Source organism: Centruroides vittatus, unplaced genomic scaffold (assembly GCF_030686945.1).
Source record: "Centruroides vittatus isolate TY-2023 unplaced genomic scaffold, ASM3068694v2 contig_273, whole genome shotgun sequence".
NCBI classification, from domain to species: Eukaryota; Metazoa; Arthropoda; class Arachnida; order Scorpiones; family Buthidae; genus Centruroides; species Centruroides vittatus.
Genome location: NW_027121739.1, coordinates 1,688,381 through 1,714,198, shown reverse-complemented (window position 1 = coordinate 1,714,198; position 25,818 = coordinate 1,688,381). Strand labels below are relative to the sequence as shown.

General features: G+C 28.7%; 1 protein-coding gene across 3 annotated transcripts in view; it reads left to right on the top strand.

Annotated features, from left to right (window-relative positions):
- The window catches only part of Ptpmeg2 (Protein tyrosine phosphatase Meg2), a 76,051-nt gene that overhangs the window by 47,198 nt on the left and 3,035 nt on the right, over positions 1-25,818 (top strand). For 2 of the 3 annotated variants that reach the window (XM_067266400.1, XM_067266398.1), the window contains exons 4-12: positions 5,659-5,748; positions 9,725-9,849; positions 9,943-10,048; positions 10,198-10,308; positions 13,111-13,503; positions 17,124-17,383; positions 17,466-17,626; positions 23,419-23,648; positions 25,500-25,707. In XM_067266400.1, coding sequence (XP_067122501.1) covers positions 5,659-5,748; positions 9,725-9,849; positions 9,943-10,048; positions 10,198-10,308; positions 13,111-13,503; positions 17,124-17,383; positions 17,466-17,626; positions 23,419-23,648; positions 25,500-25,707 — 1,684 coding nt within the window. The remainder of the gene's footprint in view (positions 1-5,658; positions 5,749-9,724; positions 9,850-9,942; positions 10,049-10,197; positions 10,309-13,110; positions 13,504-17,123; positions 17,384-17,465; positions 17,627-23,418; positions 23,649-25,499; positions 25,708-25,818) is intronic. The other variant, XM_067266399.1, reaches the window with a different exon arrangement.

The window sequence follows — 25,818 nt, the reverse complement described above, 5'->3', positions numbered from 1 at the left end:
GCAGCCAAGCTAAGTAACAATGAATTTTACCAAGGTGGTGAGCCACTAATGGAGCACAATGGCCATTTGAAAGAAATGAATGTTTCATCTGTGGTACACAATGTTGCAAATGTTTGTTAAGTGTAAGAAATATGTTAATCTTTTAAAACTACAGAAAAATTATTAATATGACATTGCAAATTGTTTATATCTAGATTTTAAAAATATAGTAGGTAAATCATTTTTTATTTTCTCATAGAAAATAAGCTGAAGGTGTTTGAATTTCATTGATAAGTCATGAAAAATGCTTTGTGTGGTAGATAGTGAACACCATACTGAGTAACAAAAGTTAATATTTCAGGAATAGTTGTTTATTAACTATTTTGTATGTTAGTATTATGATGACTTATTGGTTTCTTCATGTTGCCTGTAACATGAAAAGAGAAGATTATCTTGCTAAAGCTTTAGTTCAACATTTATAGGTGTTTTGTGCATCCTCCTTTTGTTTTCATGAATACTTGACATCATCATTTTACAGAGTTGCAAACCCTCTGAAAAGTTTAGCATTTACTTTCCTGGATGTACAGGGTGACAATAATTAACCCGTACAAAGTTTGTAGCAATGCTGCACCTGAACTTTTTTACTGTCACCAATTTACATACTATTGTTTAATTCTCCATGATTTCCTGCCCGTGTAGATGTACTTTCGATGTAATAAGGGTTAGTTCTTTATTTTTTATAATGGTGTCGAACAAATGTTGTGCAATTTTGGAGCTATTCCGGCAAGGAAAGCATCAATGTGAAATTGTTCGTCTGCTCGGTGTTTCAAAAATGACAGTTTCAGATGCAGTTCGGCGATTCAAGGAGCTTGGCCACAATGGTGACCGTCCTGGACGTGGAAAAAAGCGCACTGTCAACACGTCTAGGAACCGCTATATCATCACAAAGCGAGTTGACTGACATGCGAAGGTCGCCATGAGAAAAATTGCTCGTGAGATCAGAATCAATTGCGAATCGGTGCGGTTAATGGCGAAAAAGGAACTCGTACTCAAGCCCTACAAGTTCCAAAAGGTTCAGCTCCTCACCGATGAAAACAAGTGCGTGGGACTCCAAAGATCCCGTTAACTCAAGCATCGGGCCGCAGGTCGACAATGGGAGTGCATTCTCTTCACAGACGAGAAGCTTTTTTCCGTATAACCATCAAAACGACAGGAACTGGTCCGCGGGGGCTCCTGGACGCTCAACTGTCATTGAACATCACAAAATCCAATGTCAGTCATGGTTTGGGGCAGAATTTGTGCAAGCGGCAAGACACCCCTTGTTTTCGTCGATCAAGGGGCCAAAATCAATCAAGATGTGTACCACCGTGACATTCTCGAGGCTGTGGTACTTCTGTGGGCTCAGCAGCATTTTGGCAGTGCGAAATGGATGTTTCAGCAGGACTCGGCGCCGACACACAGGGCGAAGAAGACTCAGGAGTGTGCAAGGCTCATTTTCCCGATTTCATCTCGTCTGCGGAATGGCCACCGTACTCGCCGAATTTGAACCCAATGGACTACAGTGTGTGGTCCATTTTGGAGGCCAGGGCCTGTTCTAAGCGCCATGAAAGTTTGGAGTCGCTGAAGCAATCCTTGCGCTGGGAGTGAGACAAACTGTCTCCAGAAGAGCGTGGCCCATCGCTGAGAATTTCAAAACGCGTTTGGGGCTCTGCATCAAATCAAAAGGAGGCCACTTTGAAACTGGCTGAATATCTGATTAATACGTAAAGTATTGTCACTGTTATATGCTGTTGTTTTGCTAATTTTCATTTCTTTAATAAATTTACGATACAAAAAACTTGTACAGGTTAATTATTGTCAGCCTGTATAAATAACAAGAGAAAGTATGAGAACCATATTGAATTTGACTCTCTGAGATTTTTTCAAATTTCCAAATTTTGAGACCACCTGAATCCAAAGAAGTCAACAAAAAAAAAAAACAGCAAAAATTCCCGTGTGGGTGTTGTTCATGTCTTTTTTGCTTAATGGAGTAATTCACTTAATATCAAGATGGAGTAAAATCCTGAGAAATTTCTCAGGATTTTACTCCATCTTGATATTAAGCGAAAGATTAAGAAACAAAATTTGGCATGGTGGTTTGTATATGAGGGGCCATTGACACTATTAAATTTTGTTGGTGAAATGTCAAGTGGGGGGTAGATAGAGGGGGGGGTCATGTATCTCAAGACGGGTAGGACTTAATGAATATTTTATTTGCTATTAACATTTACACTGTTTTATAAAACTCGCCCCTGTCCTCATAATTATGCTTTTTGCCATTTTATAGTAATTAAAATGTAAAAAGTTTTTATAACAAAATCTAATAAAAGATGGTGCCACAAAATTTTATTTTGCTTAATAATGAAGTGTTTATACTTAATAAACACTAGTGTTGTGTGTTTTTTCTCAAAGACACTTGGCAAGTTTTCTATCAAATATCTTTATTCATTCTGGTTGAGTTTATAATCTTGATGTTGACTTCTTTACATTTTGTTTGAAGAATCTCGCCGTTTCTAGTTTCCTTTGATTTGTTGATCTGTTCGATGAAACTGTGTCTTGTTCTATGATTTGTACTTAATAAACACTAGTGTTGTGTGACACAATGAAGTGTAAACACAATGAAGTGTTTATTTAAAAAAACTTACAACAGCTGGGAAAGTTATGCGACTCTCATTGCTAGATTTTTTTATTGGATTATTTATCTCAGAAATAGTCACGTGCTTTTATTTATTTATTTTGGTCTTTTCTATTCAATGTGTGTATACTATCAACTGTACAACTGCTGAATGTTTTTCTTTTAGAAACCCTGTAGTTTGAGTGATGGCATGTTAATTTGCTTTAATAGAATGATCCTGTTGATTCATTGTTTTCTCAGCTTCAGTGTTTATTATAATAAAAGATATAAATCCTTAATTATTAAAGAAATGTTTGATTGGTTGATTATGTCAGAAACTATTACTTTCCATTCATTCTAAATCTTTATCCCTACTGCTCTCTAAATTATTGTTTTTTTTTTTTTTTTCCAGTTTTATCCTTGTGTAGTTCATATAATTTGTTACATAGATAAATAAACTTTTTAACTTGAAAAGAATTTGAAGTATTATTTTGTTTTGATATCTTGTTGAACATAGCTACTTCAACAGATTTTGCCATTTTAATTCAAATAGATTCATGTTGCTGGTAGCACAATATCACAGCACTGTAATATCAATTATAATACATTGTAAACAGAATTCTACAACAGAAACTAGAAAATTGAATTATACTACTCTAGGTTTGTCCTGATTCTTGTGAGCAGAAATTTCTAGATAAGAAATGACATCACTTTTCTGTGTCTTTAGTACTTTCTGAAAAGCAGCTTTCAGTCTCATGTTATGTGAGTAGTAACATGAACATATTTAAGGTGATGCATGGTACAAACTTGTTCAGTAAGACCATTTGCCAAATGAAATCGTGTGAAACCTTGATGCATTTGTGCTGCACTCAAATAACTCGAGAATAGGCACTCGGCAATTTATTTAATGAAATAAATGTTTTCAATTATCTTCAGTGATTATCATCAGGTTTCAAAGGATAAATACGAAAAATTTATAGCTTCCCCAAAATAAAATGAATATAAGAGCAAGTGATTTATTTATAAGCTAACTATAAAGTTATATTGTTAGCATTCATTTTTTTAGCTTTTCATTCATTTCTGGTCACTTGACAGCAAGTAAAAATGCTGTTAAAATAAACAGTTAAAAACTTTCAACTTTATACTGTTGATTTTCTAAATTTTAGGATCAACATTTCAAATAATCAAATTACAAATCAAATAATCATGAATAAATTTTGACCTGTACATAAAGGTGGTTTGTTTATATAAATAACATCGCTAGACCCGATATACAATAAGCTTGACTCCAACCAAATGCCGAATTCTATCAGGCTAGATAGAATTCAGCATTTGGTTGAAGTCAAGGTTTGTTTATATCCTATAAGTTTTAAATTTTACAATCTTGCTGGCTTTTAAAATATTTTATTTATTCATGATTAAATATAGGACAGGTTATTTATTTATTACTCAATAAAGAAAATTCACACCTTTCTCACACTTTCCAGCAGTTTAATAAACATTTTTGTCCACATTTAGGAGCCTGAGTCAGATTAAGCCAATACAAAATTGGACATCTGTAGCAGGTTTGAAGTTTGGAAGATAGCTCATTTTCTTTGATATAAAGCAGAAACTAGAATTAGACATTTTCTTTGATGTCATTGTTTTTGAAATTAATATATAGTATATTTATACTGTCTTTGCATCAAGGATTTTTGTTGAGGTTCAACAAACAGATTCTTGGTGCAAAGAATCAAGGAACCCCAATACAGTATTAGTATAAACAAATATACAGTAGTATAGCTCTAGCACAATAGGTAAGCAAACAAGGGGTGGCTCCACAATGGACAGAAGCAAAGCTTTTAAAATGAACATTCAATAACCATAAACTAAGAACCATGGATGCATTTGAAATATTTGCCACAACACTTACAGGAAGCTGCATTTAACAGTAAATAATTTATATATCCATATCCATGGCATGGCAATCTAAAATAGATAAAAATTCCCTTAAAAATAATGGAAACCAATAATACACATAATAATATAAATCACAGTTTGCCAAATATTTTGTTTTATTTTTCCACTTATATTATTTATTAGAAGCATTTTTAATATTTTGTTCATATTTATTTATTTAGTTCATTAAAAGTATATTAATATTTACATAAATATACTATATATTAATTTCAAAAACCAGTGACATCAAAGAAAACCAGCAATCTTCCAAACTTCAAACTGCTATAGATGTTCGATTTCATATCAGCTTAACCTGATGCAGGCCCCTGTGAGTGCGGCCAAAAATGTTTGTTTATTAAATTGCTGGAAAGTGTGAGAAAGGTGTGAATTTTTATGATAATTCCAGCTTACAGATTCAATAAAATTTTATTATTCAAAATATTGAAACATCTGTTAAAAGCAGATGCTTCAATGTGTTTTATGTATGAAGATTATTTAGTAATCAAAAATAGTAGTTAAACTTTTTATTGTTTTTATGACAAATTATTTACAATTATATTTGTTGATGTAGCATCTTATTAAACAATGAATTCAAACTACTGATTTTGAAAAATCATCTCAATACTCTGCCAGCTAAGCCAACTAAACTCTTAAAGTTAAAGTTGCTGCTAATTTGATTCATTTATATGATGATGGCAACATCGAGTAGCTTTCTAGCACTTATCGGAAAGCATTCAATATTGATTTTTTTAAACAAATTTAGAAATTTTTATAAAGAATAAGCACTTCAAAATGGCAGCTTTCAATTTGTCTTCCAATAGTTGCCATTTTACAACTGTTTATATTCTAGCTTTATATTTTATAAACAATTACAAAAATCTGAAATTTCTAAATTTGTAGTTGTCTAATTGGATATTTTATGTATAAAATTTACTTATTTTGTAAAGCAAAATTTCTTCGGAGAGCACTATCAGCATAGATAATTAATATTTGTTTTGCTTTTTTTTATTAAATTATCATTTATAAACTTAAAAAAAATTTTTATTAGATTATAATCACACTTCTGATTAGAAAACAAAATTCTTTAGATAACTAGATATCGAGAAGGACTGATAAGATTCGATCCAACAACTGATCCTTTGAAGTCAGAATTGGAAACGGGAAAATTCACTGTGCTGGTAAGAGAAATATTAAAAATATTCTTAATTCAAGGCTGATCATTGAGTTTATAGAATGGCAGTACCATTGTACAAGCATATCACTGAATAACCAGTCAAGATTTGATAAACCTCTTGCAGATGGCAGTAGAATGTGTATCTGAGAAAATGCTTATACCATTGCATATTTTTTTATATTTTAATTAGTAAGTGTAGACTTGAATTGTGATATTCTCTGTTTTATACACTATGCCCTAGAAGAGTTGAATATACAATAGTGTAAGTAGACTTGGAAGACAACAGTTTTTCGTGTTGTTTTGTGTGACATGACATACGTGTTATGAAAGTAGAGATCTATACAGATAGTATATGAAGAAAGCTTTCATTTTCAGGTGACCCAGATGTTTTAATTCTTAATCTGTATGTGATAGCTATTATATTCCAAGGTCAGTTTGTCTATCAACTAACATGACAGTTTGTTACTCAATAAGCAAACAGTCTTTGGCATTATGGTAGCAGTTATGCTTGATGGCCAGATGATCAAGGCATCTGCCCGACACTCCAGGAAACCAGGAAAATTTTTGAATGGTGTGTTTAGGATATGCTAGGTCCCTTCCCTTACCATCTGGTTGCCCACTTTGTGGGCCTATTCAAGCCCATGACAGATGCAATTAAAAAAGCCTTCTTTGTGTCCACAGGGTGAAAAGAGTCAAAATGGAAATAAAAGTAGCAGTTACAAATATCACAAATTTTAAAATTTAGAAAAATGTTTTTTACATTTTTCAGCTTCATTTTATACAAATTAATGACTTATACCAAATGGCCAGTAATTCATTTACAAAGTTAAAGAACATTGCAATCATAGATGGAGAAAGAAGAATAGGTATTGTTTGTCAAATCACAAAATACTCCACATCATCAAAAATATAACCACTTAGAAATACAAAGCAATTTACAAATTAGTTAGGAAAATATGTAACATTAATTAATTTTTGGCTAGTAAATACATCAGAATTATAGATTAATATTCTCCTGCCAACTAATAATAGTTCAATGAAAGTTGAGCGTAAGTGTATTATAGTACAGTCATTCCAGAAATTATCATGATCAGCTTGTGTATATAAATTAATTATTTTGGCATTAAGTTAATTTATTGATACATAAAATAAGAAATTTTAAAGCAAATGATTTTAATAGTTGAAAGTGATTTGATTTTATACAAGGTTATTAAGTAATTAATCTGCTAATTAGGATTTGTAAAATATTAAAAATATGTATATAGTAAAAATATGCAAATAATATAGAATATATAAAACTTTAAAAATTTTTGTTCTTATTTCTACTAATGTGAAAAAATGTTCTGTTAATTTATTTTCAGTAATTTATAAAAAGAAATTGCTGAGTTGAGTATGTGTCATATGATAATGCTATGAGATAATTAGAATAATTATTATGAAATTTAAAATTGTCTATTTCTTTAAATTAAAAAAAGAAAAATGTGTATAATGATTAAATGGGTTTTAAAAGAAGTGAATTATAAATGTGGCAGAGTCCTGTATAACATGAGGGGATACATTCTGCACTATCAGATGATTTTATGCAAATTTAAACTTAGATCTAGAAGTTGAAGAAGAAAATGTATATTCTGGACAACAAAATTAGAATTTCATATGAGTACTAGTTGCAATTTTTTTTATTGTGTTATAGAGGAATGTGTTATACGGGTGTTCACTGTATATTGTTCTAATTCTATTCATCCTCATAAATATTTCACAGGAATACTGTGTCATAAAATAAAGTTATACATATATAATTATTACTAAGTTATTTGACTGTATAAATACCAGCTTATATATAATTATATATAAAATGCTTTCTACCTGTGGGCATTAAGGTTTTTTTTTTTTCCTTATGCCTGTCATGACATTAACTGAATTTATAATTTTAAACAATGCCACTGTAATCTAAAAATATCCTTCTGTTTAATACTAGGTAAATGGCAAATTATTTTCATTGAATAACCAGAATTAGGAGGTAGAAGAAAAACTAAAATTTTATTTTCTTATACATTTTTGAATTTATGCTAACTCAGGTTAAATTTTTATTGTAGATTCAAAAGTTATTACTTTTTTCTACTTTAATCTTTAATTTGTCTGCTTTGCCATTTATTGTATTAAAGTATATTATCATTAAATGTAAGTTTTATTTCATTATATTTCTGTGCATAGAAATATAATGAAATAAAACTTACATTTAAAAAAGTTAAAAACTTTTTTTAATGGGTGTTTTAAAAATTATTGAACAAACTTTTCTAACTGAAAAATAATTATTTGCTATTATTAAACATTGCAAAATATATATAAATATACAATCATCCATGTACTTGAAAAGTTAAAATAAAAATTATTTTGAAATTTTATAATTTACTATAGCACTGCTATTTATTTTTCAATTTTTGACACTCAAGAATACTTAGCTACATATTCTGTTAAATTAGAATTGAATATATATATTACATTTTGGTGTCTATGATAAAAAATATACCGAATCTGATCCACAAAATCAATTCTGTAATGAAAATGAAATAAAATGACCATTAACACAAACTATCGATTGTGTTTTATAAACCAAAAGTGGCATTTCATTTAATGAAAGAAGAAAATTATTTTAGGTTGTTTGTCTTTTTGTTTAAGTAGAGAAAAGAGAGTTTATGAATTGTTTAGATATTCGCAATAGTTTTATCTAATTTTTTTCTGGTGTTTATGATGAAGTATCAAATACATTCTAGATTACATAGGAGGCTTATTAGAATTTTTTCACATTTCATTTTCGTTAACATTGTGACTTTGCTTACATTTTCTTCTTGAATAGTTCACTTTGAACAAAATTATACAGTAAAATTAACAAAGAAAGGGTGCAGTTTTCTGAATATTTATGTTTGATTGTTTTCCACTCACGTAAATTAATTTGTTTTCAATTATTTTCATATTTATTATAAAATTATTGTTTACCATTAATATTAGGAAATATTAATGATGATAAATAAAATGAACATTCTTTTTTTAATAAAATAGATATATATTAGACAGAAAACAAAACAAAATAATTAGAATAATAATACTTTTTAGAAACAAATATTTTATCATTTTAAAAGTTCAGTATTTCAAAACGGTAGTACCATGGGCAAATCTGATCGACGAACATATTTCACACATCACTTGAGAAACGATAGAAATAGGCTTGCCTTTTGTATATACAGAATATATATAAAATATTTGTGGCCCACCTACCTACAGCTTACATGCAGTTTGGCCTACCAGTCACAGTTTGGACACCACTGCTTTAAAACATTAAATATCAAATGTTGTTTAATTCACTTAAGTCTTTTCATGTTTGATTTCGTTCAAATTTGAGATTTGAGGATACAGTGCCTGAATGCCGAATTCAAACAGCATTTATCCTGATAAAAATATTTTCACCTTTCAATTCTAAAAAGTATTAAATGTTTGTTTTATTTATTTTGTCTAATTTCATGTCAAATGTTAAAGTTCATAATGTATGTTTGTAAAAAATGTTTACCAGATAAATTATTCATATCATTTTGTAATTAAACATTTATTTAGATTTTTAAGACACTTAAAAATACAAGATCCATAATGGATGCAATATATATTACATCAATAATATTTCAAAAAATACAATAGTATCGATTAGGCTGGCATGAAATATTGTACAATGATGGTTTTGTTTACTAAAACAAGCAAGAATTGTAGTTACAACTTAAAAATCAATTATGTTTCTGTGTATAAATGTTTGTAGCTGTGGCATGTTTGGTAGTCTTTAGTTGTTTTAATTTGATTTGTAATGTTGAATAAGAAACATAATTTTTTTTTATTGTTGTGTTATTTTAGGAGTTTAAGTGGAAATATTTTGAATTAATATTACATATTTTTTATTTATTAATAATATATTAATGGTACAATTTTGTTTTTCATAGCCTACAAGAGACAACAGTGGTGCAGCATTGGCGGTTTTTACAGCAGGAAAGCATATTCCTACTACCACTACTCATCAGACAACTCTTCAAGGTGTTGTTTATCAATTAGATGTAGCATTAGAAAGGTAAAATTGTATTGAAAGTAATAATTTAAATGAAATATTAACTACCTTTAAAAAAAATTGAGAAATAATCATTTTAAAATTTCTCTGTTCAAGCCTTGAGACACAGAGAAGTGGAATGATATTTATTTATAATATGACTGGTTCCAAATATGCTAATTTTGATTACGAACTTAGTCAAAAAATTTTAAGTTTATTGAAGGTAAGAAATTTTGTTGTTCTCAAATGCTTTGTCTGTAGAAAAGATAGACAACAATTCTACAGATTAAAAGAAAAACTTAACTAAATATCTATCTTATTCAGTGATTTTATCATAAATTTATTAATATTTGATGTAATTAATTAATGTAGGGTGGTTATCCTGCTCGTTTGAAAAAAGTTTTGATTGTTAGTGCTCCATTATGGTTTAAAGCACCCTTTAAAATATTACGTTTGTTTGTCAGAGAAAAGTTGAGAGACAGGGTAAGTACAAATGTAATAAATTGAATTGCACTATAATTATTTTGTTTAGAAACTTTAAAAGTTTTATGTATTTTTAATAAAATAGGTTTAGCTTAGTTGACTTATATGAAAATATAAAAACAGGCTATTAAATGTTCAAGAATTTTAATGAAAACATAAATTCAAAAGTTATATATATTTACAATTAAAATATCTTTAATTAATTAATTATTTATTTTTAATCAAAAAGGTAAATGCATTAATAAAGTCTGTTTTATCATTATAAACAATATAACATTTGCAAAATTTATGATTTATTGTCTCAAAAGAAATTGAAAGTTATGACTTTTATGACCTTTTCTGTGTTATTATATTTGAATATATTTTTCTGAATTTTAATTTGTATTAAAACAAATTCTTATGTAGAGTAAAAATACAAAAAAAAATCTTTTACACGTTACATTGTTACAAGGCAACAGACTACATTTGTATGAATAGGAATAAAATTTATTAAATAAATTAAATGAATAAAAGTTATTAATCAGAGAACAAACAGAACTTCAAACATTTGTAGGAAAATAAAGTACCAACAGAGAAATTACACTTTAAAAACAGTTTTGGTATTGAATAATTTCACAAACATCCATTCAGTTTTTTAAAGATCAGTGTTGAATTCTCCCATTAGACAAAGGTCTAGCCAACAAAAATCTATTTTGTGACAATGTACATGAAATTAAATAAAACTTAACAGTTTATTTGTTGCTAGTAAACAAATTGATTTTATCTGTTTAGACGATCTCAAACACATCTAAATTAAAGAAATTTTTCAGTATTAGAAGAAAGGAGATTAAAAAGAGAAAATTAAGGGGAAAATTATTTTGCAGTTTTTTTTAAATAATGCAATAATACTTAAAATTAAATGGTGCAGTCTATGTTGAATAGTTATTTTAAATTGAAATTCTGTTTTCAATGTGTGTTTCACATATACAACTGATTTTTATTAAATACATTTGTAAAGTTGCGTTTTAAATATGAAATATTAATACACAGTAAAAGATTAACAGATCTGTCTTTTAAAAACTTTTATAATGCATTACAAAATGAATCATAAGTAAGAAAAGAAATTATTATGAATGCTATTTAAACATACAAATGAATTATTTTATTGAGAGAGTTTGGTATAGATCAGGCCTGGCCAACCTGTGGCCCGTTACATTAAATTGTGTGGCCCACTAAGCAATATTATATATCTATTAAAACTTTTGTTTCTGTTATGTGTATACCAAAACAATTAAATAAATGAAAATTTGCATCTGTCATTGTTATAATGCACAAGTGTGAGTACGAACTCTTGGTATAACAATAAAATCTTATTCATTTTTTTATTTGTTTTACTTTTTTAAAAGCGTGTTTGCCTAAATTGTGGCCCACCGTAATGTTACATGTGATCAAAGTGGCCCACAAAATAATTTGGGTTGGCCAGGCCTGGTATAGATAAAATTTTTATTACAAATTAATTACAAATAATGTTGCATAAATCTGAATGCAACATTATTTTTAAATGAAGTTTATTGAGAATAAATAAATAAAAATTTTTAGTTAATTTTTAATCAAGTTTTTATTAATCCATAATTTCTAAAAAGAGAACATTACTTATTATTTATTTTATTCTTCGAAGTTTTTTCATATTTTATTAAATGTCAATATTTACACATGGATAAAATAGACACAAACAGTATTCACTTTCAAATTTATTAATCTAGAATTAATTTATAAGGGAAAATTTACAAATTTGAATTCCATGAATATAAATAGCTCTCTTATTTCAAACTTGTATAAATTAACACTTGGATTCATACCTGTACAAGATAAAAGAAATGGCTTATGCCTTCTAAGGTCCTGTTAAGCTGTGTTTTAAACATGTTCTTGTATTTTCTGCAGCCATACAACTTTAAGTAATATACTCCTAGCTCCATCTGTTGACAAAATTTAAAATTGAATATATTAAGTTTTTCAGTTTTTATCAAATTTTATCACAAAAAATAGTTTTGTCATCAGGGTTATTATTATTAAATAATTTAATGTTTAGTTATTTTAAATTATTACCATTTTCTGTTCTATTTGTATGCCTAAAAATGACACACACAATTTAAAAATGAGTTTTAAATGCAACATTTTAGAAATAAAAGCATTTTAAAAAATTATTGAATTAAAATCTGTATATTGACTATGTCATCAGTTAGCAGTATCCTTCAGCTTTCAAATAAAAGTTTTAACATTGTATCTTTGAATTCTGTTTGTTGTCCGAGGTCACCCAAAGACACAAGATCACATGACTGAGGGGAGAGGAATGACATGACTGTAACAAGAAACAAGTAATAGAAAGAAAATAAACCATTGTTTAATCAGATTCAAGCATAAACTGTTCAAACAGAGTAATTATAAAAAACAAGGCTAAAAAATTTATTTTTTTCATTTGTTTACATTAAATTCAAATTATCTATAATCAAACAAACCTATATCAACAAATCTTTACTTATTATATATCAAATTAAATGGGAAAAGGTGATCTTTATAAATTTTATTATTAGTATACATTAAAGTTATTCATTTTCAACAAAGTTATTTTTTAAAAAAAGGATCCAGAAAGGTTAGTGTAAGATTCATAATGTGTAAAAAAAAAATGTTGGCCTGAAAAGTATTAAAGTATAAATGTTTGTTGATAATATGTAACGAAGATTCAATAAAATACCAAATTAATTTTTTTAATATTTTATATACAATGAATTAAAAATTAAATTAGGGAAATGTTTTTAATTTCAGGTATATATGGTTAGTGTGCCACAATTAGCTTTACATATTTCGTCATCAGCATTGCCAAGAGATTTAGGTGGAAATTTACACATCGATCACAAAGCCTGGCTGTTGCATTGTCTAAAATCTATGACAAATCGTTATGGTGATTTATGCGATCTTATATCTCTACCATCCTCACCATTATCAGTTCAATTAGGTTCAATATTTTCTCATAAAGAAAGTATACAGAATGGTCCTCTGACCGGTCCTCACAGCATTCACGTAAGCAGTGAAGGAGAAACTGACGAATCTAGCGACCATCAGCATTCAGTACATGAGAAGCAAAATTCAGAAGACAGAGAAAAAGAAGTTGAAGTTACTAAAGAGAAACAAGACCAATCTCCTATTTATCAAAATGCTGTAAGTAATAATTTAAAAATATTTTAAATATACAAACAAAATGCAATGAAACAAGTAATTATTTATTGTGATATCATCACAATTCTGGGCTGCAATTTTTAATCTATTTAATTTAAAATGAGGGCTCTCCGCCTCAAATTAGTAGTGGCTTGCCTCTGTACATCATACTTTCCTTTAACAATAGAGTTGTGACAGTCATGTATCTAACATCTTTTGGGGGGAATTTTTGAATTGAAATAATGTGACTTCTGGCTTGTATTAGAAGTTTGTATATAGTTTTCAGATTGTAGCCCAATGATGATCAGAAGTGAATGCATATGTTGTTTTTGCTATTAATGATACATCGATACATCTCTCCCATTAAACATTTAATCTTTTTCTTTCTAGAAAGATTTACTTTAATTATCATTATATAATATTAATGTAAAACTATTATTGAACTCTCCTTTAAGACTGCCTTATTACATAGTTTCTTTAAATGAAGAAATAACTTTTCATTTAAAGAAAAGCTGAAATGAAGTAGCAGAGATACAAATATTTCAGTATTTATAAAATACAATAATTATTGAAATTGAGAAAAAATACTTGTTCAATAAAAAGTTAAAAAACAATGGGATCAGTAATATTTTAAAATATTTGTAAATTCTAAAAATAAAATATTTTCAGATTAAAAGACGAGTAAAAGGAAACTACTCTTTTATAACTGACTTCAAGAGATTAGCAGACAAATGATTAACAACAGATACTATACTATTATTCTAGTTAATGCAAGATGTACAATAGAGAGGATTTTCAGTTTAGACAAAGTTGAACATGCTGATTTGAAATCTGAACTCTTATTTTGAGATGTTTTTTAGAGTGCACTTTCTGCCCATGTTAAAGTATTTTTTAAAAATGCTTGTTCAGTTGTTGCAGTTGTTCACTTGTTCAATGCAGTTGTTGTAGGCAGTTACACTGTACAGTGTTGGAAAAATGCAGTTTTTCCAACACTATATAGCACTGTATCTTAATTATTTTGAAGTTGTTGCCAAAAGAAACACACTATCAAAGCACACTATTAAACAAGTAAAACTGAGTAGTTCCATTTATGGTATGCAAGTTCAATTGCTAAAATATGCATTTGGAGGTCCATTAGTTTTGATCACATTTAATCTATCAAACACACTAATTTGAATGAAAATGCTCAACACCATTGTCAAATACATATTTGACACTGGTGATCAAATATGTTTTTATTCAATTTAAATAAATATTTTTAAAAATTAAATTTCCAGTAGATAGCTGATTTTCCAACATCACTGGATCTGACTACTATATTAGGCCCAGCAATCTTCATTCCCGGAACACTGGGAATTCGGTCGTGGGTTCGCACCTTGCTCAGACAGGCTGGCCGTGTGGAGTTTTCTGGATTTTCTCCATGTCTGTAACATCTAAATAGAACCAGTTTCCCTTAAAAAGACCTCCCGGAAGACACCCCCTAGGCAGATCGCCCAAATTGTTGCATTGCTGTAACTAAACAAACAGACTACTATATTTAACTGATTATTCAAGTTTTCTTAATGTGATCTTATTTTTTTTACTTCAGCTTCACGCACGCTAGACTGATCATTCAGTGATGTTACTGATATTTTATAAAGATGTATAGTTATCAAAGACATATTTTTTATTAAAAATTGTTCAAGTATTATCTTTGTCATTCTTTTGAGGAAGAAAATAACATGGCTGCTGTCTGCCACTAAATTTATAAATAACATTTTAAGATTAATATTCTAAACCAAATGATTATCATAATTAATTGGGCTATTATTTTACTACTATTAATAATTTGGTATTAGAGGTAGTCATTAGGTGCCATCTCTTATCTAAATTAATAATTATAATAATTTATTAAATAATTTAGAACAGTCTTGAAGAAAAGAACTAGCCAGGAGCAAGATTTGAACCTGCAACCTCTGCTTACTGTGTGGTGTGCTGCCAGCTGCACCACCCAGATCTCTGAACAATTCTTTGCTTCCAGGCATATATAAACCTAGATATAATCACAATTTCTCATGGTGCCAGCTGGGAACTGCTCTTACACCCACGGTCTAAGCATTAGGCTTTGAGATGTTTATTATATTTATATATATATATAAATATAATAATCATGCCGGGTAAAACAATAATTTTACATTTGTGAATAGCAATGGTTTGAATTTAATTACAAAATCATTTCTCTTAACATTTTATTAAATATGATTGGATAATTGCAAAGCCAGTATTGGTCTCACCGATTGCTTTAAGATTTCAGGATATTATTGGTTATTACAAATATTGGTTATTATTCTGTATTTACTGTGTAAGGAAGTTTCTTAAAGAATGTTTTGAAGGCTTCTAGCAATATGGAAATCTTGGAATCTACAATCTTGTTAAGAATATTATTACCAATCCCATTGTTTTAATTTTTACTTATAGGGTCAGACTTAATGATGATTTTACTCATTATTAACACTTACACTTTTTTATAAAACTTGTTCCTACCCTCAAAATTAAGCTTTTAGCCATTTTATAGTAATTAAAAATATAAGTTTTTTTATAACAAAATCTCATAACAGATGATGCCCCACACAATTTTGTTAAGTTATATTGTAATTAAAATTATAAAAGTTATATTCTAAATAAGATCTCATAATAGCCAAGAAAGTTATACATTTCATTCATGAATATAAATGAAGCAAAATTGAAAATTTTGAAATTATTCCTTCTAATCCAACCTTTGATTCAAGTAGATTTGAGAGATATAAGTGCCAAATTACGCTTGGGAATTCCATGCATTATGTACAGTAAGTTCATATAACCAAACTATATTCTAAGCTAATCATAAATTAAATGAAATAATTAAATTGCTATAATATAGTTTATTAGGACTTTCAGTATTGATAAATTGTTTTGTTTGTATTGAAAGTATTAACACTTCAAAAGTTGCTTAAGAACATTATTAATCATTCAGATAAGTACATTAATCATAGAGATGACTGGCCTGACTTGCAGTTGGAAGCAGTTACACTGGTATATTGACAGTAAATGTTTATTATTAACATTTGGAATTCTTTAATTAACTGTTGAAACTCAAGAATTATTTTGATTTTTTTTCAAGTCGGTCTTTGAAATATTCAATTAAAAGTAGTTATTGATGTCCCATTCTTGTTCTTCTTTGACAAGATATATTGTGCCCTCTGAAGATGAATCAAGACAGATTTGAATAGGTTTGATAAAGTAGCATGCATTACACATGTTTTCTGATCAATTTCAAAATATGGAATGTGTTCTTTTATGATTATAAGACTGATATTTTCTTTTGAAAAGAAATAATAAGAACTTCACTGGAAAGAAAATTTAAGGTTATGATACATTGTGTGAATCATTAAATGTCAATGAATCTGAATTAATTATTCTTATGTTTGTGGCATTTCAACAAATTTAATTGCTTAATGTTAAAACTTTAAAATTGTTTTCAAACTAAAAAATATTAATTTTTAATTAAAATTTTCTGTAATTACAACTAAATTAATTTATATAAAGTTAATTTTGGTCCAGTTTTTACAAATATTTTTAACACACTGTATTATTTTCAATGACAGTTTATTTTACAGAAAGATAATCAAGAAGATATTCTCTTTTCACCTGATTCTACAACAACTGACATCACTGATGATGAAAAACACTTTTCTAGTAGTTCTGCTTCCTCGTCGTGGGAGGAATCTCTCCATGTAGATGACGGATTGGGAATGACATTAGAAGAATTTATCGATCATCTTCAAAAGAAGGGACGAAAGGGTCTGTACCAAGAGTACACCGACTTAAAGTCAAAGTCTCCCGAAGGGACATTCGAAGCTTCAAGGTAACTTGTCATTTTACCACGTTCTCTTAATAGTTTGTAACCACTTTAGTAGTATTAACGATAAAGTTTTTTTTTTTAATAGATTGAAACCTAACCAGGCTAAAAATAGATACACGGATGTCTTGTGCTACGATCACACTCGAGTCAGGCTTTCTCATTTGGAGGGAGATCCTTGTTCAGATTATTTGAATGCAAATTACGTTGACGGTTACAAGCAGAAAAATGCTTTTATTTCGACTCAAGGTATTACATTTTTTAAATGTATCTATCAATTGATACAAAATAATAAGGATTCAAAAAATGCATAAAACTTTATAATCTACCTGTCTATCATTCATTGTTTTGTAGTTACTGTCCTTTATTTTGAATTTATTGTTTCCTATTGTTCTGCGTAAGGTGCATCCCATAGTATAAAGCCATCCTTAATTTGTCTAGGTTTTAATATTATAATAGTGCAACAGTGATATAGCAATGTATTATATTTTTATATGTTAATATAACATATTTATAAGGGAAAGAGTAAGGTACCATACATGGGTTTTAAAAATTTAATATTTGCATGTTTCATAAAATGTAAAGCCATTGCCTAAACCAGTGTTCCGCAACCTTTTTTTACTTGCGGCACACCCATGACAACACGACACACCAAAATGTTATTCTCCTCAAAAATGTATGATATGATCCTGTTAATAGAACTATGTAATGCCACTAACCTATTATTATTATGTTGGGTTAAGTGAGATATACTCAGTTAACACCGGTGGCTGTGTACTATGCCGGACCAAAGTCAAGGCATAGTAACCAAAACAGAAATTAAAGAAGTGTATCAGTGTGTGTGTCTGTATTCAGAAATTTTCTCACAATATGACATGTATTCAATATAGTGGCCTTCTGTAGTGTGATGTATGTGTTTCTATTCAATTCTAATGTGACCAGACTTTTGTATAGTATGTGTGGTATGACGCCTGTAGAGGAGAGAACAACAAGTACAATAAGCACCCTATCCATCCTCTACAGATGCCTTATTTCTTGGGCAAGTTATGCGTATTTTCTGATTTTTTCAGTGCATGTGTTTTGTATATCGTGAGTGTTTGGAATAGATATGTCTATAATGTATGTCATTTTATTACGTTTGTCAATGAATGTGATGTCTGGTCTGTTGTGGTAAATTGTTTTATCTGTGATTATGGCTCTGTCATAGTACATTTTGTGCGTGTTGTTTTCCAATACTGTCTGTGGAATGTATTTGTAGTATGGTTCGTGGATGTCTACTAATTTGTGTTTGTTTGCAAGCTCTTGGTGTATTATATTTGCTACTTGATTATGTCTGTGTAAATAATCTGTCTGTGCCAAGAGCTTGCAACCAGAGGTGATGTGTTGTATAGTTTCTGGCATGATGTGACATTTTCTGCATGTGTCATTTGTGAGTGTTGCATGTTTGAGTATGTGTGTTCTGTAGTTTTTAGTATTTATGACCTGATTCTGTATGGCAATCATGAATCCTTCCGTCTCCCCAAAGAGGCATCCCCGAGCTAACCAGCTGTTTGACGCAGTTTTGTCAACAAAATCCTGGGCCAGGTCGTAAGGATGCCTGCCATGGAGTGCCTTTCGCGTCCATGATTGCTTAATGGTGTCTATGCTTTTTATATGTTGTGTTGTGTCCATATGATGTGAGTGTAAGTTTAATGGTGTGTTATTTGAGTCTGCTAGAGTTACTGCTTTATGTAATTGTGATGTTTCTTGTTTAATGTAGAAAAACTCGTGCAGTGACTGTATTTGTTTGTAGTGAAGGTTAACTATGTCAATCAGGCCACGTCCACCATCTTTACGTGGAAGGGTTAGGTTAATCTTTCTGTGGCGGATTTAGGATGATGTTGTTTATGCTTAGTAAGTGGTGTTCTTGTTTTCCTTTGGAGTTGCTCAAGATCTGTGCGAGTCCAATGTATAACTCCAAAAGAATATGTGAGTACTGGAATGACATATGTGTTTATTGCTTTGACTGTGTGTTTTGCATTTAACTGTGTTCTGAGAATAGCATTTAACCTACTTTCGGTATTCTTTAATTAATCTTTGCTTTATTTGTGTATGTTCTGTTAGTTTGGCCTGTTGGAATCATAAATACTTGTAGAACTCGCCCTCTTCCATGGATTCAATAATGTCTCCATTTCCAAGTGCAAAATCTTCTTTCTTCAGGATTCCTTTTTCTATGTGAAGTGTTTTGCATTTATCTAGGCCAAATTCCATTTGTATGTCCTTGGTGTATGAATGTGTGATTTGTAGGAGTTGATGAAGTTGTTTTTGTGTGGATGCATAAAGTTTTATGTCATCCATGTACATGAGATGTGACAGTGTAAACTGTGTTGTTTTTTCGTGTCTGATATTGTAACCATATTGCGTGTTGTTTAACATGTTGGATAATGGGTTCAGGGCTAGGCAGAACCAGAGAGGGCTCAAGGAATCGTTTTGAAAAATTCCTCTCCTAATAAAGATTTGGTTTGTTTGTATGGAAGTGTTATGAACCCTGAGATGTAGTGTTGTTCTCCAGTGCTGCATAGTGTTTTGGAAGAATGTAATGAGTGATGGATGTATTTTGTACATGTGTAGAATATGTAGCAGCCAACTGTGTGGAACACTGTCGAATGCTTCTCTGTAGTCTATATATGCCATGTGTATGTTTCTGTGTTGTTTGTGTGCTTGCTGTAGAATGACTGAATCTATGAGTAACTGTTCTTTGCATCCCCTGTGATTTCTACGGCAACCTTTTTGTTGTTTCGTTAGAAATTATTATTATTATTAATAATAATAATAAACAGACATCAACACCTGTGAGAAAATTTATTTTACATTTAATTTCTTAGAATACATGAAAATGCATGGTTTGTAATAAAGAATAAACAAACATCATCTTATTTCATCAGTGCTGCAACAGAGCATGACATACAAGCATAAGAAACACAGCAAGTGTGATAAAAATATATAAGTAAAACTTGAAATTAATAGAATATGTAGAAGTTCATGTCACACCTTTCACCTTGTGATGGCACACCAGTGTGCCACAGGGTTGCGGAACACTGGCCTACATGATGATAACAAAGCTTTAATAATTGCTTCTTGTTCTTTCTTTTGTTCTTTGGGAGTAAGCATAAAATTGCCCAATATAACTTATCACACAGAGACACTATTAGATAAATAAAATAGTCTAAAAGAAAATTTATTCTTATTCTTTTATACATTTTTCTTCTTTTTCTTTCTTATAATTTTTAACTTGTTTCTGACAATGTTACAATTGTGTGGCTGCATCTACAAGAAACTGCCAAACTGTCTCATTTTAACCTTGCCACTACATTATATTTTCTAAATCTTATTTATAATTGTCTACTAGTCTTCCCATATACTTGAACTTATCATTAACTCCGTCACACTCAAATTTATAAATTACATTTGCTTGTGTATATTGTCAAAGTACGTCCAGTTACATATATCAATATCTCGAAGCCCCCAGTGTATTGATACTAATCCAAACTCTCGTGGTAATTAAACAGGTTATTATTATGCTATAATTAATAATTAGAAACTACGTAATTTGGTACTAGAAGTAGACGTTGGATGCCATCTCTTATCTGAATTATTAATTATAACATGATAATAGCTTGATTAATTATGGTGAGTTTGGATTACGTTCAGTTACTTATTTTAAGAAGATTGATATTAAAGTTGTTCCACAGATTAATTTTAAAATTTACACTTTAAATACAAGATCAGAAATAAAAATACTTTGTTAAATCAATCACAATAATTTATATATTTACATATGGCAGAGATGATAACAGGTACACTTATATATGGTTCACATTTACAGTAAACATAGTAAAAAAGTAAGAAATACTTTATTACATTATAAGTATGTGTAACTGCTTATCTGATATATATTCAAACAGTTTGAGCATGAGAAGTGCATTGGTAAGATAAATTAATTACTATAGTATTAAAAAAAATTCAAAAACAATTTTATGAAAGATGTTAAAATGAATTATTTTCATTGTAAAATAATTAACTAGAAACTATCAAATTAGATTTTAAAATTTTTAGGATTTTTTCTTCTTATGAATTGGTTTATCTGCATTCTTTGTTGCAGTAAGTTAAATATTACAATTTTAGTAAATGTATAAAGGCTAGTTCATATATTATGAGAATAGAAAAGAAAAAACTAAATTGGTTTAGTGCACAATACTTCATGCTTTACTTATGACACACACTCTTAGTTTTTGGGAAAAATGTCAAAGATTTCTACTCTGTTTCCTACAGTTCTTTACGCCGTTAATCAAGGAAACTAAAAGAACAGAAATGTTTATGACACTCCTGCACATTATCTATACCTTTTGGACAATAAATTACCTAAATACAAACTTCAAATTTTAAATAAGTATAAAACATTCAAATTTGAAAGTTTTATACTTATTTAAAATTTGAATAAACATAATGTTTATTCAAAAATATAAAATATTGAAAAATATGAATTTAGGACACACTAATTTCTTTTATAAGTTTGTAATAATAATTATTTCTTAAATTTATTAAAAAGCATAGATACAAAATATAGCTTAAACAAAGGAGTATTAAAAATTCCTAAAGTTTACTGTATAACTATACATTTAAAAGTAAATTTTAACATAAAATGACAATAATGTAAGTAAAAAGTGAATTAAACCATTTTAATAATTCTTTAAATTATGTTTATATAAAATGTATAATAAATTTATTTTAATGAAAAGTTGTATCCTTTTATAAAAGTGCAGAAAAATATGAACTTACACATAAGTATCTATTTAATATTTGAGAACTTTAAAGCAAAAAAATATATATATTGTAATATGCATTGTTGGCAGCCACAATTGTTTCAGCCATTTATTATTTGTATTTTTTCCCTGCAATTTGAAAATTGCATATCTATACATTTCCACAGTTGCTCGTCTGTCCATCCTTTGTTAATCTTAAGAATGGAGTTAGATGAAAATCAAGACCAGACATGGAAAGCCTATTTTTAAATTAAAATATGATTAAATATTAGTCGAGCATTGTGATAACACAATAAGTAATTGTATTTAAAAAAATTTTTTTAATCAGAACTTGTAAAAATGTTTAGGCAGTCAGCACTTCTTCCGACATAATTTTGAATATCAGTACAAACGAAAAACAGCAATTAATGCATGAGGAGCATTAGAAAATGCAATTTGATGCTTCCTAGAGCTTTTTGAAGAAAAGAAGAGGAAGATGAATCCAAATAACATAAGTAAAAAGTTACTTTTTCACAAATCATTGTCCTTTTTTTTCTTATTAAATATATTCCTCGGTTAGAGCAACTATTATCTAGAATGCATTAACTGCAATATGTGGGGTATTTCTATACGGTAATGTGGTCTGTATGCTAATTCTAGTTTGAGGGTTTGAAAGCCATGTGATTCAGCGTTGACAATGTTTTTTTTTTTTTTTTTTTCTAAAATTGTATATTTAGTAATTCAAAGATACTAAGGGATTGTGTGTTTAATATTTGTGGAAGATCAGTTTACAAATATTAATTACTGCGTTATAAGGGGTAGTGTAATTAAGTGGATGCTTTATCAAAGTGTGACTAACTGTAAGGTTGCATTAAGATTTTTTTTTATCTTAATAAAAATAATATAGCATTTTGTTCTGCATATTGCATATTCCATCAGTCTTGAGAAACACACTATCAAAACTTTAAAAAAGTAAAAAAAAATAACAGAGATGATTATATTTTTCTTCTCTATTAATTAATAATTTTTATCATCATTTTACATATAATTGACTGTTTATAATAGGCCATGCTAAAAAATTAATTAAACTTTGTATTTTAAACACATATTGGTAAAAAATTAATAACCTAAAAAGTAAATTTGTTATAAATTTTTTGCTGTCATTAATTTCTGCTATTTTTAGAATTTTTTTTATTAAAAAATGTAAAGAACATTTTATATCTACGTGTTTTTAAATAACAAATTCTTGTTTTAATTTAGGACCCTTACCAAAGACATTTCCAGACTTCTGGCGCATGATTTGGGAACAACAGGTGGGCGTCATCGTCATGACGACAAGAACAATGGAGAGAAGTCGAATGAAGTGCGGCCAGTACTGGCCCAAAGATGAAGACACCAGAGCTGAATACGGATGTTTCCAAGTTTATAACAGTGGAATGGAACAGCACGCCGACTACACCATTTCAAATCTTGTTCTCACAGACACCAGAGTAAGTATGTCTGTAACCATTTAAGAAATCGATGTTTTTCTGCTTATTTATGTTAATAATTAAGATATACTTAATATTTTAAGTGTGCACTTGTGTCAAAAATCTGGCTTTTGTCTTTCTGGCAAATTCTAGAATATAAAGTTTTATTCAAAATATGTAATTAAAAAATGGTCTTGTCAATTACATTACATTGTATTTATTATACAAAAAATATACAAAGAATTAAAATAAAACTGACAATAGGTTATTATCTGATTTATCTGAAGAATTATTTTATAACGCTAAAAAATGCAATATTTTATATACAGGAAAGTTCCATATTATCTAGAAAAGATGAGGAATGTTGAAAGACCAGAATGACTGTTTTATGAAAGAAATATATATTTTTTTTAATATCTTACAATTATGCTTTTGAAATACATATAATATATTTGGAAAATATAAAATTGTATTCTAAAATCCTTCAAAATTTACTGTTTGAATGCCATTCTATTCAGTTTATTTGTTAACGAAGTTATTTTGCAATAACTAAAGTACTTGAACTATATAATAAATATTCGTATTAATGATTCATATCTCATATATTGATGTCTGCTTTTGATTTAATATTTTAAATTGTTTTACTATGTAATTCAAAAATGTTCACTGTAAAAAACAAAGCTTAATATTTAAAGAAAAAACTTATTAGTTTTATTAGAGATGGTTGGATGAAATCCGATCCCGAATTCAGTGATAGTTTATTGCATTCTAGCATGTGTATTTACCAAGTAAAATAATTCTTATTGCCATTTAAATTTTAATATCAAATTTCTCCATTAATAAAATCTTGTTGCAATACACTTGAGGCAAATAATAAATAAATTTCTTATATTTTTATGAAATAATATACAGTATTTTATTCAAATCTTCTACTAAAAATTTAATAATAATACAATTATAGTGTTTTTTTTTTACCAAAACAAGTCAACAAATTGCTTTGAAACAGTTGAAAAATTATTACTGTGGTTATAAATGAAAATTTATTTACTCTATTTTAATTATCACCAAGAAAACACTTGTATATTTTTTGTTATGTGGTTTACAAATATTTCACTCTCAATCATCACTTTATTCCTGGATGTGTGTTATGTTTCATAACCTGAATATTTCAGATTACTTTGCATTGTATAACTTCTCAGTTTATGAATAATTTGATTTCAAACAGGATTTTTAGGAATGATTCAAGTTTGATAAAGTTTATTTTTATTAATGAAGTACGAAACAAAATAATAATAATTTATGTATTTGAATTATTTCACTATTTTTGATTTGTTCTGAATTTAAATTGCACAAGGAAAAATTGTTGCAGAAATTTTAGAATTGCAAAACACCAAGTAATGTAATGATTACAAATTTTTATAAGATTTTAAATTTTCTGACATTAAATATGTTATGAATATATCCATATTTTATTTATATGAACAATTAAAATTAGCAAGAAATTCTTTATTTTATTTTTTTCTACACTAAGTTTAATTGAATTTAAAATCTCAGAAGCCAGATTTTATTTATTTTTTAAAATATTTTTATGATTATTTCTCTGCTGTTATTAGAATTGTCAGTTAATAGTTTTGAATGTAAATAATACAATATTTTGATTCATTACTTCTAGATTATTCAGTTACTAATCAAATTATTAAAGTTATTGCAAGATGAGTTTAACTTTTTGTAATAAAATTTGATCAATTATTAATTTCTGTAATTCAGTATAAATGACTTGCAGAAATAATTTTAAGTAAAATAATAATTTAATAACTGTGTGTATATATAATTTTTTTAATAAAAATTAATAGAATTTTATTTTTATAACAGACCGGCATTTCTCAACAAGTAGCACATATGCAGTTTACAAGTTGGCCAGATTACGGAGTCCCACATTCCGCTTTGGCCATGTTGGATTTCAGAGATAAAGTCAGAGATTGCCAGGCACGAATCGTACAGTCTTATGGAACTCAGTGGAACGGTCACCCATTGGGACCTCCCATAGTAGTACATTGCAGTGCTGGAATAGGAAGGACAGGTAATTTTAAATATTTATTTTTCATATTTTTCCAATGAATTTACCATATTTTCATTTAGCCATAAAAACGTATGGTTCACACTTCATGGCAATTCATTAGTTACAACATCA